Raw genomic sequence first — 17,860 nt, forward strand, 5'->3', positions numbered from 1 at the left:
TTTTATTTGCAATATTTCAACTTACTTCTGGTCACACATTTTTACCCATGAAACTTAAGAAGTTCCACTTATACATTCTTCTAATTCACACATGCGCACCACTGAATTTGAAAGATTACCACAATAAAATCAGTTTGTACCAGTGTTTTTCCCTGTGTTTGGATTGCTAATTGAAGGATAACACTAAATGATCAACTTCCACAATAAAGAGAATTTGCAATGACAGTGTGTGGAGAGATCTGTATCACTTAAGAATCACACATAATCTGAAAGACGTAGTGAACAGTAAGATGTTAGTGATACAAAATTTAACATAATGATAAAAAAAGCCAACTGTTGAAAAAGGACAAGTTCATTGCTAGGCCATCTTGAATCTTGCACACAATTCTAATCATCCACATCAAAAGGGATATAGAAGAAAAAATCTAGAAAAGTACTTTATGATGGTTAGTTCTATTCTTTCACTACGCATTTGCAATTAATCACCATCATCAAGCTAGTGGGCTACAGACCTATAGTCTGATTTGGTATGGGTGTTTTTTTACATATCCTATAAGAAGCTGAATTTCAGTATTCACTTTTGAAGTTAATTGAAAATACACCAGAAATCTTAAGAAAAAGATAAACTCCTTAATTACAGCTTGCACAGTGAGTATGAATGGAGTTTTACTCACTGGAATGAAAAATTTGTACTTGGGTAAGCTCTACTACACACTATGGAAGACAGAAGACAGCAACAGGTCTTGGCCAAGTCTTACAATTTTATACATTGCATTTGGTCCCTAAGTTGCTTCCACTTTTAATACGAAGATGATGTATCTTTTCCTCCCCTGATCAATACACAATGTTTCATATACAATCTGCTAAGTAGAAGAAATAATGATGAAATATTTCAAGGCACTTGAAGACAAATTAATGTTAAGGTTGTAGAAAAAAACAAAGGTAGCAAGTTCTATTATCTTTAAAGAAAAGCAAAACGACAAGCATCACAAAACCCCCAATTTTGACTCTAGTCACTTTTATACAGATACGAACACAGGTTGTTCTTCAGTAAGAAAGGAGAACCTTGAACACTTACCGATGTGGGCATCCTTGACAAATCTTCTGATCAGCAAAGGACCCTCCTAAAACTTTACTTAACATTGCTGGATGGCCCAAAGCTTTTAAAGCTTCATCTAAACTGTCCACCAAGGAATTAAAAAATTCTAAAGCATCGTGTTGTTCACGTAGATTTACAGGTTCACCCCAAAGTCTGAAAACAAAAGCACATTTCTGTCAGATATTTTTTGGTTTGATCTCCAACAATTTCTTTTCTAAAAAAAAAAATCGAGCTATTAAATCACTCTTTCTTAGTGTGCAAAACTATTTGTTGGTTTGTGATATAGTACACCAACTGTTACTCTGTCCCTGACATTTACCTACTAGTAAATAAAAACAAGCTTTTGTATACAACTTCATACTTAATTAAAAGTCTCAATATCAAGGTTAAGAACTGATAGAATTCAAAATAACCATCTTGCTATAAATTTTGGTTTATTAACAGACACACAGAATGATACAGAGGTAGCATAACAGATACAATGCTGCACAAGTTCTGCTAATTTACACTTAACTTCACTATAATTTCTTCTCCTATGGTTAGTTTTGTTGCATTTCAGTGGTCCAGTGAACAGACATCAATACCACCTTTTCTACTTACCTAAATTGTTTCCAAAACCCTCTTGGTACATAGTACTGTAGCCTGGAAGCTGCTAAATGACCAAAAATTACTTGCAGATGCCTCAGAACTCCAATATTGTACTCCTTTCTATCTTCTGTTTTACTCAGTGCTGGTTTGTCTTCATACTGATGTGGATAACCAAACACATCATCTCGCGGGTCAACATTGCTCTGAAAAGCAGAAGAAAATTTGTGCAATTAACTTTTATATGTAACTGTCTCATAGCTAGTTGTATCCCTTGTTAAATTTAACAACCTAAGGCATTTCATATTCTTATCCGAAAAAACAAGCAATATCTTTGTACGCATTAACGGAGTTCCAATGGCAGAAGTGGTGCACAGTGCTTCCAAGTACAAATCCATGAGGAAGAAGTCTGCAAACATTGCTACTTGGATCTTTTGAACTGCCTCTCTGGCAGCAAGCCTATTCAAGTAAGAAATACTATGCTATTGTCCCCACTGCTAGCAGTGGAAAGCAAAGCGATGAGCAACTTAAATGTTAGAACCTTTTCATAAAAAGGAATTCTATGTAAAGATAAGCAAGTTCGACAATTAAATTTACCTCATTGTCCTGCTTTTCATCTCCTGACATGTCATCATCTACATCACTGCCTGTGCCTTCAATTGCAAGAATCCCATTCCTGATGGCTGGAATCATGTACAGCTGCTGAATGACAGAATTCATGTAACAAGTGGCACCAGCATTTTTCAGTCCTACAAATCCCTTTGGTGGTCGAGGTCCAACAGGTGGTAGATATTCCCATTCTGTAAGCGCTTCACAAGCTAGAAGAAAACAGTAGAATGTGATTAGGAAACTATTTTGTTATAAAATAATTAGACCATAAATGTAGAACAAAAGGCAGTTGCATAGAATTAGTTATCAGTGTCACACTGCAGTTTAATAAAACAAATGTTCCACCAGAAAAATGAATTGCTAAAATTAAAACAACTTCTATGAACAGTAGTTCTAGTCTGTAATCTTAACATTACATCATTTTCTTGTATTGCATAACTAAAAAGATGGCCAGACAAAAATTCAGTCTATTTATGTATCAAACAGAAGTCTTCCCTCAATATCAGCAGTTGAATGAATCTAGAGTATATAACCAATTTATAAACCTTTCACAAATTTACAGTCTTTTTAGAATTACAGCATTTCACTTATGCTTCATTTTTCCTTGCCAGGATGGGAAAAAGGTTTAGACAATGCTATCTATATGACTCGTGATAGCTTTCTTTCTCCTGAATCTTCTCCCCTGTCTTCAGAGTACATTTACGATCACAGGTTTCCTATGCTAACGTTGTTTTGTGGTTTTTAGCACAAAAAAAAATTGATGTAAAAGAAAGTAAGAGAGCATGCATGTTTACAAGCAGGTTTTACGTGGTATATGAAACACACAGCATGCACAGTTCACACATGTGTTGTCTCTTCTGTCTAATGTACTATAGAGATCTGGCATTCTATCATGCTTATCAAATAGCTGAGTAGAAGGAAAGGACATAAAATCCTTCTAATTGTAAGCTGATAAGAAATACACTACTTCCCAATAGAAAGGGAAAAAAAAAAAATGAAGCAGGGGGGCAAGGGGAAAACTATAAAGCTGCCCTTTTCATTTGTTCATTTGAGACGGAATCAAATAGGAAGAGATTGAAAAACTAACTCAAGTGACTCGTGATATCACCAACTGGGCAAGTAGCACTGTCATTTTGAGAGACAGTGGACAATTCCCACTATGAGATACTATTTCTAGTTGCTTATAATTTTGCTAAACTGTACAAGTTTAAACATTCTGTTAAATCACAGAATGGTCCCTTCCAACCCAAACCATTAAAGATCATTTAAGTCCAACTACCCCTGCCACAGGCAGGAACACCTCCCACTAGACCAGGTTGCTCAAAGCCCCATCCAACCTGGCCTTGAACACTTCCAGGGATGGGGCATCCACAGCTTCTCTGGGCAGCCTGTTCTGTGTCTCACCAGTCTTATAGCAAAGAATTTCTTCTTTGTGTTTAATTTAAATTTACCCTCTTTCAGTTTAAAATCATTGCCCCTTGTCCTATCACTACAAGGCCCTGGTAAAAAGTCCCTCTTCATGTTTCTTATAAGCTCCCTTTATGTACTGAAAGGCCATAAAAATGTCTCCCCAGAGCCTTCTCTTCTCCAGGCTGCACAAACCCAATTCTCTCAGCCTTTCTTCCAGTATCAGCTTGAGTTTGGTGTGTCGCCCGCCTTCCCCCCTTCCCTTTTCTTTCCCTGTTAACATTACAGTCAAAATGGTTTAGCTACCCCATTTAGGGCTGCTGAAAATATTCTCCTGTTTGTTAAGGAAGTCTTACATGCTTTTTATTGATAACAAAATCTGTGTTAAGTATGTGCCTTTGGCTATCCTTGTGAAAATTAGCCCAAGCTTCATTTGATTATTGGCTTTTGAAACACTAAGATTTGTAAGTTTTTTTATGTACAGCAATTTCTATTATCTTTCTCATTCTTTAAGTGCAGAGCTGTGCTGAGACAAGGCCAAAACTGAGAGAACAAACATTTGGGAAAGGACTATGACAAGCAGAGAATAAGTACAGAGCTAAAAAGGGGGACAGGTCAGTGGGCCTGTGTCTGTGTGCAGACAATAATGACAAATTAGGTGAGCAACAAAGAGACTGGCACTGAAACTAAGCTGAAGATACCTGATGAGGTTCTGGGATTGGTTAGGCAGAGCCTGAAACGATGAGACAAAAGTAGAAGATACAAACTGAATGAGGTTCCTGGGAGCTGGTGTAGACAAAGGGGAGTAGCCAGAGGTTGGGGTAGGAAGGGTCAGACTGTGTTAAGTGACTGGGGCCAGAACTTGGATGCAACCATGTAATGCAAGTCAGCACATTTACTGCATAAAGAAGAACAAATAAAGGCTACGCTAACAAACAACTAAATTTTTGACAGCCTGATTTTGCAACATTAAAAGCAGCCACAAACAAACCAAACTAAAAAACCCAGCATCTAGTTCAGTTGATAATATAAACAAAACCTAAATATAATACATATATTAAAAAGTAGAAAATAGATAATTAAAAATATTACATACTAGTGATTGCTGTACCTATGTAATACATTTCAGTCAAGGTGTCTACTATCTGTTTGAGATTTCGGACACATCCAACTGCTAGTGCAACTAGTAGCTCAAAGCCAGCATTAATAGTAGCTGGTGAACTACAGACAGGTATGGCCTGCTCAGCAGGCAATTCTCCATTTCTCATGTATTGTAGATAAACATTGGATGCCGGAAAGATGAAATCATCTATCAATTCCTGAAAAAAAAAAAAAACCAAAAGAAAATAAATCACCTGTTGCCATAGCAATACACACTATTTTAAAACAGAGTGTTATATAAATGATTGTCTGAGAACCAGAGGAATACTTAAAAAGAGGTAAAATTGAGACCAACACCATAATGAGCTTTTAAACATAGAACAGAATAACTCCATCCTAAAGTGGTTCCCTGCACACCAACCTCCCCACTGCAAGTTAAAAATAAATCTGCATTATTATTATTGGTTGCTAAAAATTTTCTTTTGCCAAACCAGTATTATCTACAAAGCTCTTTATCAATTAGTGGTGAAAAAACCCCAAGATTGCTGCTGTATAACATCAGATGCAAAGAAAACACATCTGATTAAAGAGATGCTCAGATGTCACACATTTGTTCAAACCTTCCATAAACATTAATAGCACTAATTAAAAACATGTGGAGAAAAGACAATACAGAGGTAATGAAAGAAAGCAGTCCTGTGCAGGACTACCCTGTATCTAGTTCACTATCCTTGGGTGATGTTTGCCAAATCTTGGAACAACAGCTCACTGGTCACAGCAACTTCATACACAGTGGTTTGGAAAAATGAGAATGTTAAGTACTCTTATGAATGAAACGTGTAATTTATTTAAAAAAATATTTTTAAAGAAAACAATTAACCCCAAGTAGAAGCTTTTGCCAAACAGTTCAATTGGGACCTTTTATGGTTATAGAGTACAAGATGCAAAGCCTTTTTTTACCTACTTATAGTAAAAAGAAAAAAAACTCAAAAAACTTGAACTTACTTTAATGAGATTAGCACCTCCTTTTTCACAACCAATATGGTATTTCCTCTCAGGTGTCTGGAATGCTAGCAACTCTTTTGTTACTCCAAGGTGACCCTCTAAGATAGTTTCTTCAACACCTGTTTCCCCTGTTCTTTTTACTTCATCCTGCCATTCAAGAGAAAGTTAGGATACCCTAAATAACATACATTTCCAAGCTTAAAAATGTACTTCACAGCAAAGCAGCAAAAAGCTGATTATAAGAAATAAATTGATCCTAGAACTTACCCTAATCCTCTTAAGCCAGTCGATTTCATTATTAAGAAGAACTTCAGCATTAGGTACATTAATATTACTGTTGTAAGCATAGTTAAGAAGATGTCTTAAGAGAGTGAAGTAGTCTCCAGAATGCTTAGCTCGCTCTCTTGCGGTACTCTATGTAAACCAAAAACAAATGACATATAATTCATACACACTTCTAACTATAGTGCAACACTAACATTTTCTCCCTAAAACTGGCAGTAAATACCGAAAAAAGTAAGTATAAGATTTTTCTTCATCTTTTAGAAGTTTACAATTGTGTTTAGCTGTTAATGAATGTCTTCTGGACTATTTAAGCAGCACTTTCTATACCAAAATGGGGAACAAACAGTGAAGTAATCAAATGTTCAAGAGAACCATGAGAATGCAAAATTGAAAAGCCCTGGCAGACCCACTAAAAGACGACAATAACTGTAGGTATCTAATCTGTTCATGATTTTTACTTCAAGGTAAATTTGATTCATTGAGGATCAAATGCATATATTAAAGCTTACTGTTCACGTTCTTATCAGAAAATGCAAAAAAGTCCCTCTCCCCTTCACGTATCTCAAATTGAAACTGACTGTGCTGCTTGCCTATAGGTCAAAAGGAAATATTTTAGTGACTGCTGTTAATAGAAATTTGCCTTTTCTTGCAGATATTTTGTCTTACTACTTTTTACAGAAATTCACATTCTACTGAAGCTTTTACGTCTAAAAACTTACCCCTAGAACAGTAAACAGCAGGGTAATGAAGAAAAGGAGAGGTCTCTGTCCCATGCAACACCTGGTAGCCATTAAAAAGAATTGCTCCTGTGCCATCTGACGAACAGTTCTGGAAATCATTTAAAAGAAACATTAAATACAATCTCCCTATCTAAACAGAACATTAAAAAAAAAAAAATTAAATTTGTGCTTATCGGCTTAATTCCATTTTCTAAAACTGCACATAATGTAATAAATGGGAATACTTTAATTATTCACTGCCCGTCATATTGTTTCTCCTTGTAGTGAAATTTTAGACACATGAATTACTATTACAACACCTGTTCCACAAATTAAATATTTAAAGGTAAAAGAGAAAGAAACTTATCTGCATCTAACCACTAAACTTTTGCAACTGCCGACAAACATTGGGTAATACAACAAGCAATTTGCAACCCTAAATACATTTCTCTGTTTTTTCTAATCAAGCACCAGTTCTGCCTGAAAGTCGAAACAGGAGTACCCTAGTAAAACTGCTCTTATTTATCACTCCAGCCGTTTGTTAAGCATCTATGAAGTGATAAAAATTTATCATTAGTAAGAAATGAGAAAAGATGACGCCCTGAAAATTCAAGTGCCTAGAATTAAAGGAAAGTTTTCATCTACGAACTTAATTTAACCACTGGAATAATGTGGGAATGGGTAAGCTTAAGGAAAAAAAAAATATACTTAAGGTAAACCCTATCTTTCAAGTTGTAAGATTAATTGTCTGAGCACGGTATCTTGTAAACAGTCAGAAACAACTCGGCTTCAGTGGGGAGAAAATACAAATGCATGCTGTGGTTTATGAAAGTATGTCAATGTATAAGAAACTGAATTTTACAGTGTCTTTTTGGTGTGGCTGTCATTGTTTTCTGCCCAAGACGTCACTTGGAAAGCACACTAAAGAATACTATCTCCTCCACAGTTCTTTCATGTGCAGTTAATTGTGCTTCAAATACGTGCAAGAATGACCATGAGGCCAGAGTAAAGATGCATCTAGCGCAGCACCTCGTCTCTGGTATACACCTAGGAAAGTGCACAAGAAGATGAAAGCATGCAGTGACACTTCTCCAGAACGTTGTCTCAGTTTCTAGCCATCTGTGGTTCAGAAAGACTACCAAAAGCTGTTTCATAGCTCTCACTGGACAAATTCATCAAAGAACCCCTCAAACTATTTCCAAACTGAAGGTTTACACTGCTTAAATCTTATGCTCAAGAAGTTCTTATACAAAGAAACACTGTTCTCTATTTATTCTCCCTTTTCTACTTGTGATTTTAAAGGTCTCTGTGGTATTCTCCTCCCACCATTTATCTCTTCTCCAATATGAAGTGCCCCAAGCTATTCAGCTGTTCCTCACATGGAAGTAATTTCAGAGCTTTGATCTCCCTTGTCACCCTTCTCTGATCTTTGCAAGCACTACTATATTGCTTTGAGTTGCAAAAGAGTGTGGGGTAGAGAGTGGGTCTGTTTTGTTCTTAATAATAACTGACATTTTATGGGATTGCTGCGCTGACATTTCCATAAAACTTCTCACAGAAATTTCTTTCAAGATGCAACCCTTCAATTGCTTGGGACACATCACAGAGGCACTCCTCAGGTTAATGCACTTAAAGGCAGAATGAAATAGATAAAGGTAGTATTTTCCTAAAGTGAGAAATGTGACCAAGGAAACACATAACCTCACACTGTTATGTCTCTGAGGAGTATGCAGTATTTGAAGACAAGTATTATATTTTCATGAGGCTGTAGCAACCTAAAAGCTCTTAAGGAACCATGGGAGGGATGCAGCTGCCTACACGCAGGCATCTACTGCCACGTTAGACACGATGACAACAGCGTAGAGCTGGCAGATAGGACACGAGTTGCATGATGAACTCACGCTCACCCAGTGAAACAGCTGGAGGCTAAATGCCTCCATTAAGGCAGGCAATCTGAATCCCATCTTATTGATAGCTCCAGGATACAGATATCTGTTTAGTTAACAGAAGTCAGACTCTTCAGTGGGTACAAGTGTTATTGCTTTACACAGGCACTAAGAATTTTTTATTTATTTGGGCCACATATGTATGAGCACCAAACACTTCACAGACATCAGTGGAATACTTCTGGGTTCCAGGATCATTTAGGACTAACTGCTAGCCTCTCTACTGTTGACTAAGCCAGACTTGTATTCAGGGGTCACCACTAGAAAATCAATTACCCTGGAGAGCAATAACTGCTCTAGTATATAGTATTAAAAATTTTGCATTCTGTTTCTCAATTTAGGGGTAGCATGGTTATGCTATGAGGAAACAGCAGAAGTTCCATACAATCTCAGCCTCTGAAAGAAACAAACAAAACCCAACAATCCATCCGATCTTTTCCAGAATGATCATATTTGTGAGATCTGAACTTGATCATCTTCCTTGTCTTTTATGGTGCACCAAAAACATTTTCTCACATGCATATTTTTGCTCACATTGTTCTCTGATTGAGGACAAGAGATTAGAGAACAATAGTTGAACATGGAAGGATAGTCAGAATTCTGTCTGGTATTTGCTAAACTATCTCTGAACTGCAAACCCTAAATTTGTTTCCACATTAATTCAGAAGAGGGAACTTTTTTATAGCTTATTTCAACTTCACTGTTTTAATTTTCAAAGCGGTCTTCCAATTCTACTCATCTTTATGCTATTCTAACCATCATGTAATAATGACTAGTTGTATTCTAAATGAGATTATCACATACATCAGAAATTTTACAGGCATATGAGAAAAGAGCTCAATGGTTAGCTTCTTGTACTGACAGTATGAACCATTTTTCCACATAATAAGTTCAGCTCATTTCACATTCTGGTAGAGAAAGAAAGCAGAGATAAGGAGCTGAGCAGCAGTTCACTTAAGAACCCTGAAAAATTTTATCCCCTCTGATAAAAAAACCCCAAACAAACCCCTTCCATTAATGCTACTCTCATTTTTAAAGGGCAAAAAGCTAACATACCTGGGAAATGAAGCCACTGCTGTTCAGATTTGGGCTGACATGCCAACAGAACATGTGGAAGGAGAAGCCCCAGCTCAGGGACACATCTAGTTTCTTCCAATATTTTAGGAAGAAAAGTACAACAGTCAACTATTCATTACGCTTATCAGTATGAATAGTTGGGATTCAAATTCAGCCAAAGCTCAAATCAGCAAGAAAAGTAACCATTGGAAGAAACTGGCAAAACCGTAACAGATATTCCCATCCATAAATCAAGACTGTAGGTTTAGCTAAAAAGACCTTCTACCTCCATCACAAACTGCGTTAGATAGAACCTGCACAACGAAATTCAGAGACTAAACTGGTCAAGGCTTATGGATTTAGAAGTTCCCAGTTTGAACCAATAGTTCACTTCCTTTGTGAAATACGACCAGAACAGAAAAATCCTCACAGATCTGCAGTTTTCAAAGACTGAAAGAGTGCAAACAAGTTCTCTTTGGTGTACATTTGTCATTAGCACTATTCTGTTTGTCAAAACAGAACATTGCTATCTTGCTAGTAACTATTTAAATATTTTATATGGTGCTGCAAATGCAAAACAGACTAATTAATTTTTTGTGGCCAATTAACAGATAAATGTACTCATTCTATGGGGTTTTTGTGGTGTTTTTTTTTTTTTTAAGTAAACATTAACACAGCTGTTCTTAAAGTTGCTGCAGCGAAAAAGGTGTTACGGGCACAGCATTTTTAGAGTGGGAAGGATCACAAAATAGATTCATAGTAACAAAAGAATATCCCAGTATTTTCTTCTTTCAGTTATTCTTAATGACAAAATCCTGGCCTATTAACCCAAACCAGTAGAAGTGATAGCAAGTAAGAAACCTTTAACCCTGACACCTGATAAATGGTGGCAGAGATAAAAACAAAAGAAGAGAGCTATCTAGCTGTGATGACAGCTTTCCAGCCCACATAAAGTGACAAGAATCTCAGTTTATGATATTCAAAGCTTAAAGAAAGGTTTTAAGACCATTTCATGAGAGACATGTCACCCCAGAAGCAGACCCAGAAGTTTTAATGCTGTAATACTGCCAATAAATAAGCAGAGAGATCACACAGATTTGGCCACTATATTAGATGATAACCTTTAAGTTCTCCCAAGATGATTACTTGTGCAAACACACTTCTTATTTACAAACTAAACCTGAGAACTGCTCACTGAACTTAATATGCAAAGAAATACTTCTGTCTGCAAAGTGTTGATACCAAACTCTGTGATATATAAACAATTGCTGGTGAACACTTGAGAAATGTCACTTAAATTTCAAGTACAATGCCAGAAAGTCAGATAAGTACAGTGAAATTTATTATAAAAAAATATCACCCATTACTTACAGTGGTACAATTAAGATCATGTAAAAAAGCCACAAATTTGATAAATCTTTGGACCCACATCAAAAAAAGCAAAGGATGGGGCAGCACTAACAGTTGCCCATGCTATTCAGCTGTACTGGTACTCCAAATTTGACATGTGGCCAACATACACTTACCGTCAAAATAGTAACTTGATATCAACTGTTGACAGTTTTAAAAATAAAATTTAGTGATTTCTTACTCATCAGCCTTGAAAGTTACCAAAAATAATGAAAGACAGCTTGTTTCATTTAATGTGTAAAATTACAACATACATTTGTCAGCATGTTTTATTAAACTTATCTAATTTAAGTGATAATAACAAGCTTCAGTCGACTTGAAAATTCAACATCTTTTATCACAGGTTGCGAACTTGCTTGTGGGATAAAGCTTGCGAATAAAGCTTGTGGGATTCTGACAGTAACACTTCATGTTTTCACCAACGTGTGCAAATAGTTCACTGTAAAGAGATACTCTGATGATACTATTGATCCTTTTTTATGGTTAATATTCCTGAACTTAAGACTTTTCAACCTGTTCTAGCTAGAAAAGTAAAAAACCCAAAACATGGTGCTGAAATTCTGACCCCAACCATCTCAGAGCACCGTAATCTGACTCCATTTAAAATGTACTAAAAGGCTCAGACAACTTGACTAATTTCTGATCTCTGTCATTTCCCAAAGAAACTTTGAAATATTCATAGAACAACAGTGGTGGTATCTTACAAAACTAGAATTAAATCTTTAGTAACAGTTCAAAGCTTTAATAGCAACATACAAAACCTTTCCGCCTGGATGGCTTCTAAAATACACACCCCAATACTTCACATCACAATTTCAGATGGGGCAAAAATCACAAGACACACATCATACAGATGCATGTACCATGCAGATGCTGTCTAAGGGGAACTGTAGGAACAGCTTGGACATCACAGAAGACCCCTGAACTCTATGACAAAACAGCAAGACAACTGAACCATATTGCTCTTGACAGCTCCTGCTGGTTTTCCCTGTCTATCTGTCCTACAACAGTGCTAAGGGTTCCACCAAGATGCTGCTACTGCCCCATATGACAGCTCCAATGCGACAGCTCTACGTACAACATGCGAGTCACGCAAAGAGTCACAAGTGCACCACTCCAATGCAAGAAAACCAGAGCATTAAATCTTACCTTCTTCTTCTCCTCAAACTGCTAGCACTGTATCTTGTCTTTACTTATCAGAAAAAGTACAGCTCTTCTATACCTAAGTCACTTAAATATTCTAATGTAGTGAGTATTCACATAATTTCTGAAAAACATCAAGTACCTATTATTTTGTTCTAAACAAGTTGTTCTAAAGCCATCAGTAGCACATTATCAGGCATCCATCTGGCTTGACAATATCCTTCTTATGAGTACAAAGAAGATGTAGCTGATATAGCTACCACTTTAGAATAGGTACCCAAATTACAGAATTATATTGCTAAACAATAAATTAAGAACACTGCAGAAAAATCACTTAAATAAGAAGTCACTGCTCTGCATTTAGGCTTTATATTAATTTTGAATTGTAAACTAACATATGTGATTAAAAAAAAAAAACCAAACAAAAACAAACCGCCACCAAAACTTACTTGCTGTGACAGTGCAATAGCAAATCAATGATAAATGTCTGCCATGCCTTTTCTTTACTGAGTGCATCCAGTGCCGTTGGAATCAAAGCAAAACACAGGGTCATCACCTCCAATGCTTCACAGCAAACTTGTTCATCTTCCAAGTCTGGTTCATTTCCTGCATTTGTCTGTGAAAATAAACAAGAAAGCACAACGTGGGCCTAGAAAAAAATACTGAGAAACCCAGCTGGCTCCAAGGTATACACACTAAATACAAACAGAGACCACAAATTTGTATACTAAGTGATTATCAGTGCCAAGTATTTTATGTACTCCACTCAGATGTGATTCAAACCACTACGCAGCATGACCTGAACTTCCAGTACTGTGATTCTCAAAGGAGGATTCCAAGCATGAACTCAAGGAGCCAGAACTTAAATAGGAAGCTTGTAGGCTAAAATTACATCAGTTAGTGCTGTTGAATTTCTTTGTTGGTTTGTATTTGGGTTTTGTTTGCTTGGTTTTTTATTTTTTAAATAAGATGTTTTTCTTCACTACTAAGAACCTGGAGTTTAAAGCTTTGGAAACAGTTACTATTTAAACACGGAAAGGCTGTAATGCTGTATAACTTGCTAAGAAGTCCAGTTTTACAAAGCTTTGATATTCACAACTAATTTAAGCAAAAGCTTCTTAATACTGCTAGAATTATTCAGTACTTCACTGTTTTTCAGAAATACAAAACAGCTCCAACAAATTTCAAACATAGTTGCTGTGGTGACTTTTGAAATATGAAAACATAGTATTTCTAATTGGTACATAGGTTATTCTTTTTGAATAAAGACTTGCATCAAGTGATTTGATTTTTGTGCATTTTCCCAAAATAAACACTTTGAGAAAAAAAAAGCAAGCCCTCTCCTCCATCTAAGCCAAAATTAATTAGCTTGAAGAAGTTCTGAAGAAACTGAATGTGAGCAGGTTTCAATCTTAATTCATCAGTAATCATGGCTGCAAGTTAGCAACATTAACCAGAGGCATAAAGTAAGTATTTGTTTTATATATGGAAAGGTTATCAAGCTTAAATAGGCAGAAAGAAGGGATGGCAATGCAGAAGGGACAACTAATCGTAAACAGCAGCAGAAGAGGACAAAGTATGTCTCAGTCTGGCAACAGACACCATTTTGTCTTTGCACAACAGATAAAAATCAGAGACAGTCACTACCACTACAGCACTAGGATGTGGTAATTCTGACACATCTCAAGATACGAAAGCAAAACCAGAATGCTTTCAACAAGTTCAGGACTGAACCTGCTCTGCATTGAAGCCCTGCTTAGCAATGAAAGTTCTTTCTGCATGGGTACAGGGGTCTAGTAGAAAGGCAACATGCATTTTATACTCAGAGAAGCACTTCCCTGTACTCAGGCACCAAGAGCTGACGGGTCTGTAAAGCAGCAGGTATTTCAGATGGGTATGGGCCTTCTCTGAGCTAATAAGGAAATGGTGGTTTGACGCCACTGAAAAATCGCAGTCTTCTCCAACCACTGAAGGACTCCTATACCAGAATTTTTTCAGGTAGGAGACAGAAGACACTCCATAAAAAAATATGCTCTCAAGATAATTTATCTTGATATTGAAGTTTAATTGAATTATCCAGTTAGGTTCAGAAGCTTCTTAAAGTGCTCAGAACATTCTTTCAGAAGTCATACTTGATTGGACTACTCTGAAGTGCCTCTTAAAAAAAACATTTACCGTGACTGCCTTTCAACTTTTTAGGAATCCTGACACGTCATTCCTAATTCCACAAAATCAGTCTGCTTTTGTTCTTAAACTAAGGTTTAATGATAAATGTCTGCCTCACAGACTTAGTAAAATGCTCTTATGACCTGTGAGTTAAAAGTCTAAGGTTTAGCGGTCCAACTTAGAAAACTGAAAGCATTTTCCATAAAATACTTTTTCCTCTAAGCCAGTGTTTGCCATTCACCAATACATTCAATCTTTATAAAACTACCACAGGAGTTACTTCCTCTCATGTATAACAAAACACAATTCTCTTAAATTAAGAGCATGTCTTTTCTTGCATGGTATTCCTCTGCTTCTGCAACATTTTCCTCTCTTTTAATGTTATTTTAATGAAATGTGCCTTATTTACCCTTGTTATTATTTCTGCAATTTCTTCCTCTTTTCAGTTTCCAGTTTTTCCCTTCAATTTTTAGTTCCCTCTTGCTTAGGATAAACCAAATGCAGCTACCATTTATTACAAACATCCATGTAAGTGTCAATAAAAATAAAACCCCACAAAAAAAAAAGAACTTTGAAGGATGATTGGTAATGCACAGCTTACGCGTCACCTATTTTAAAACTTCAATTGTTTGAAAATATTTTTACAGAACTGTGCAGTTTTCACCCCAAACATGTCAGAAAAGAATGTTTAGGTATATTTTCCTTTAGATCTATTTTCTCTAGTGCACTACTGCTCTACACACAACAAATATATAGATGTAAGAGCACATCTTCATGTGCCTGGACTGTCACGCTAACTAAATCACTTTTTACGTGCAATTTATATCACCCCCCCAAAAAAACCAACCAAGAAAACCCAAACTTAATTCATCAAGTTATTCTCACAGCAACAGAAGCAGATGCCATTATACCACTACATAAGCTAAATGCAATGGTGTTGCATTTTGCTGAAGTAAATATTCTTCCTCTAATCGATCATTTAAGCAGCAGCTAATACACCAAGAAAAAAAAACTTCCCTATATATTCCTTTCCCTTTTACTCTCAGGCAAGTATTGATTGATTTTATAAGGTGAATTTTATGACTTGATTTCGTCAGGCAAACAAGTGAGGATGTTGAGAGAAGCAATTTTTTTTTTTAAATCACTGTCAAACTACAGACCGCTATTTCCTGTAACTGCAAGCAACATTCGTTAAACACAAGGTGTGTGGTAACATACTAATATATAACCCCCAATTCCAAACTGCGTAAACCACATGTGAAACCATGAAGATGGTCTACATACATATCTACATAATAAAAGGAAAAAAGCCATATAGGATTAGCAATTATTTCATTTTAACAGTGCTTCAGTGCTAATTTCGGGTATCAGTTAGCTCTTGTTTCTCATTCTAGACCACACATATGCTTTAAATCCACTCCTGTAGAATAAACCTTTTAAATTTGAAGATGAGAAAAATTATCATTGCAAAGAAGTGCTTATTTCATATTTAGATAGGGCATCTAACTGGGCTGAAAACATATTACAGCAGCTTACAGAACCGGTGCATATTTGAACTGACATCAGATTCAAGTCATAATTAAATAGCTACTAAAAAAAGGAATTTGAAAGAGAAGATTAAACTGTTGTGTGACAACTGATATATACTAGACTCAGAAATACATTGTCACTAAGATAACTACCTACAAGCTCATCACACTGTAAAAGCGTGACCTGGTTTACACTGTCCCTTTTGTAAACAAAGGAACAGTTATATAGAGAAGTTGGTTAGGAATTCTTACCTTTTCATAGATTTTACTAATTTCCTCATTTGAGCTGAAAACCAGCTGAACTGACCCACAACCTGATGCCCAAACAATTTTTTGTACTGCCCTAATAACACAGATATCAGGGATGTATTTTGAAGCCTGAAAAAAGAGAAATAAAACTAAAGATTAAAATGCAGTTGCAAATAACATTACAATGGATTCTAAATTCTCACAAATGACTTTATAGAAAGTTCAAAAGTTAAAAATTTAAAATTTAACAAAGAATTTGTCCGTAGAGAAATAAAGATGTATCTTGAAAAGTATTCGTACTTCACTTACATAGTGTTTCAGTTTTTAATAGATAGTAGCATGTATTTTAGATATATTACAGAATCTTATATCACAATGTTACAAGTACCAGGAATTACAAGGAAGTGAACATTTTTGATAAATAAGCAGCAACTCTCCGATTCTGAGTAATATTTAGCAGAAACTATCAACTTCAATGCTAAAAAATTCATGTTGGGAATAAAAACCCAACAAAACCAAGCATGCATCTGGAAGGCAGCCAGCCTCTTAAGTAATGTAACAAGTTGAAGTTATTTTAGGGTTTGTCCCTCCGTGATATTTATCGTGCCAGCTGACAGCTAACAAACTAACACTTATCAAGTATGTGATTAATATATAAAGGGATTTTTCTTTATTCAAGTTATACAAGATTTAAAATTAATAAGAACAGAGATCACGTATCATATAAATGCAGACTTAGTTTTCGGTATTTTCGACATGGTCAGAGTTAACATACTACAACTGCCATTACTTATAGTTTGCATCAACTTGCGAAAAACCCAAAACCAACCCAAACCTATCTGGAGTCTATATTCAAAGTAGAACTGTCCAAAAAATGGGCAATCTTTAAAAGTAGATAGTAGACAGTTCTCACAAATTTCGAATTTCATTTTTCTAATGCTCAGATTTAATAGAAAAAAGCAGACTCTAAGAAGCTTCACTAATAAGCTACCTGCATCAGGAAACTTGAACTATGTGCATTCTCACTACTGATACGGACATTAACAGTAGTTACAAGAAAAAGAATAGGTACTTCACCTTTGCCACAAGCAAAGCAACAGCAAAAAGCATCACAAGAAAAACTGGTCACACAGAGAAAGAACATTTTCTTTTTAAATCTCACTGTAGTTTTAAAATGTTGAAGTACTAATTTTTTTTAAAAAGGTGAAATATTTCTTTCCATGCTGCAGTCTTCTGTCTGGCCTACGCAAACCTTGTCAGATTTCTTTTTTTAAAAATTGTGTGGTCAGTTGAAAAAGACTCTTTGACCATCAAAACATTACAAGAAAAAGTAAGTCTTTCAAAGGCAAACTACAATTCATATGAAATACAGATCTACAGTTTTCATAATTTCAGAAAATTATAGACAATAACAGCAATACTGTTCAGATTCTTGTAAAAGAGATTCATATTCTGTTTGCTTTGATATGCCTTGTGAAAGAAAAAGAATTTTTTTTTTACGAAGTCCTCCAAAAAGGACAAAGGCACAATTAAAAACCTTTCTTCATACCT

General features: G+C 35.8%; 1 protein-coding gene across 1 annotated transcript in view; it reads right to left on the minus strand.

Moving 5' to 3' along the window:
- USP9X (ubiquitin specific peptidase 9 X-linked) overlaps positions 1-17,860 on the minus strand; it is a 103,518-nt gene that overhangs the window by 18,634 nt on the left and 67,024 nt on the right. Inside the window, exons 25-33 of the mRNA XM_074152990.1 lie at positions 16,313-16,438; positions 12,815-12,981; positions 6,811-6,919; positions 6,074-6,220; positions 5,807-5,953; positions 4,812-5,019; positions 2,282-2,502; positions 1,700-1,890; positions 1,079-1,252 (exon numbers count right to left, since the gene is read on the minus strand). Of these exons, the coding sequence (XP_074009091.1) occupies positions 1,079-1,252; positions 1,700-1,890; positions 2,282-2,502; positions 4,812-5,019; positions 5,807-5,953; positions 6,074-6,220; positions 6,811-6,919; positions 12,815-12,981; positions 16,313-16,438 (1,490 nt within the window). The remainder of the gene's footprint in view (positions 1-1,078; positions 1,253-1,699; positions 1,891-2,281; positions 2,503-4,811; positions 5,020-5,806; positions 5,954-6,073; positions 6,221-6,810; positions 6,920-12,814; positions 12,982-16,312; positions 16,439-17,860) is intronic.

Source organism: Numenius arquata, chromosome 1, assembly GCF_964106895.1.
Source record: "Numenius arquata chromosome 1, bNumArq3.hap1.1, whole genome shotgun sequence".
Taxonomy (NCBI): Eukaryota; Metazoa; Chordata; class Aves; order Charadriiformes; family Scolopacidae; genus Numenius; species Numenius arquata.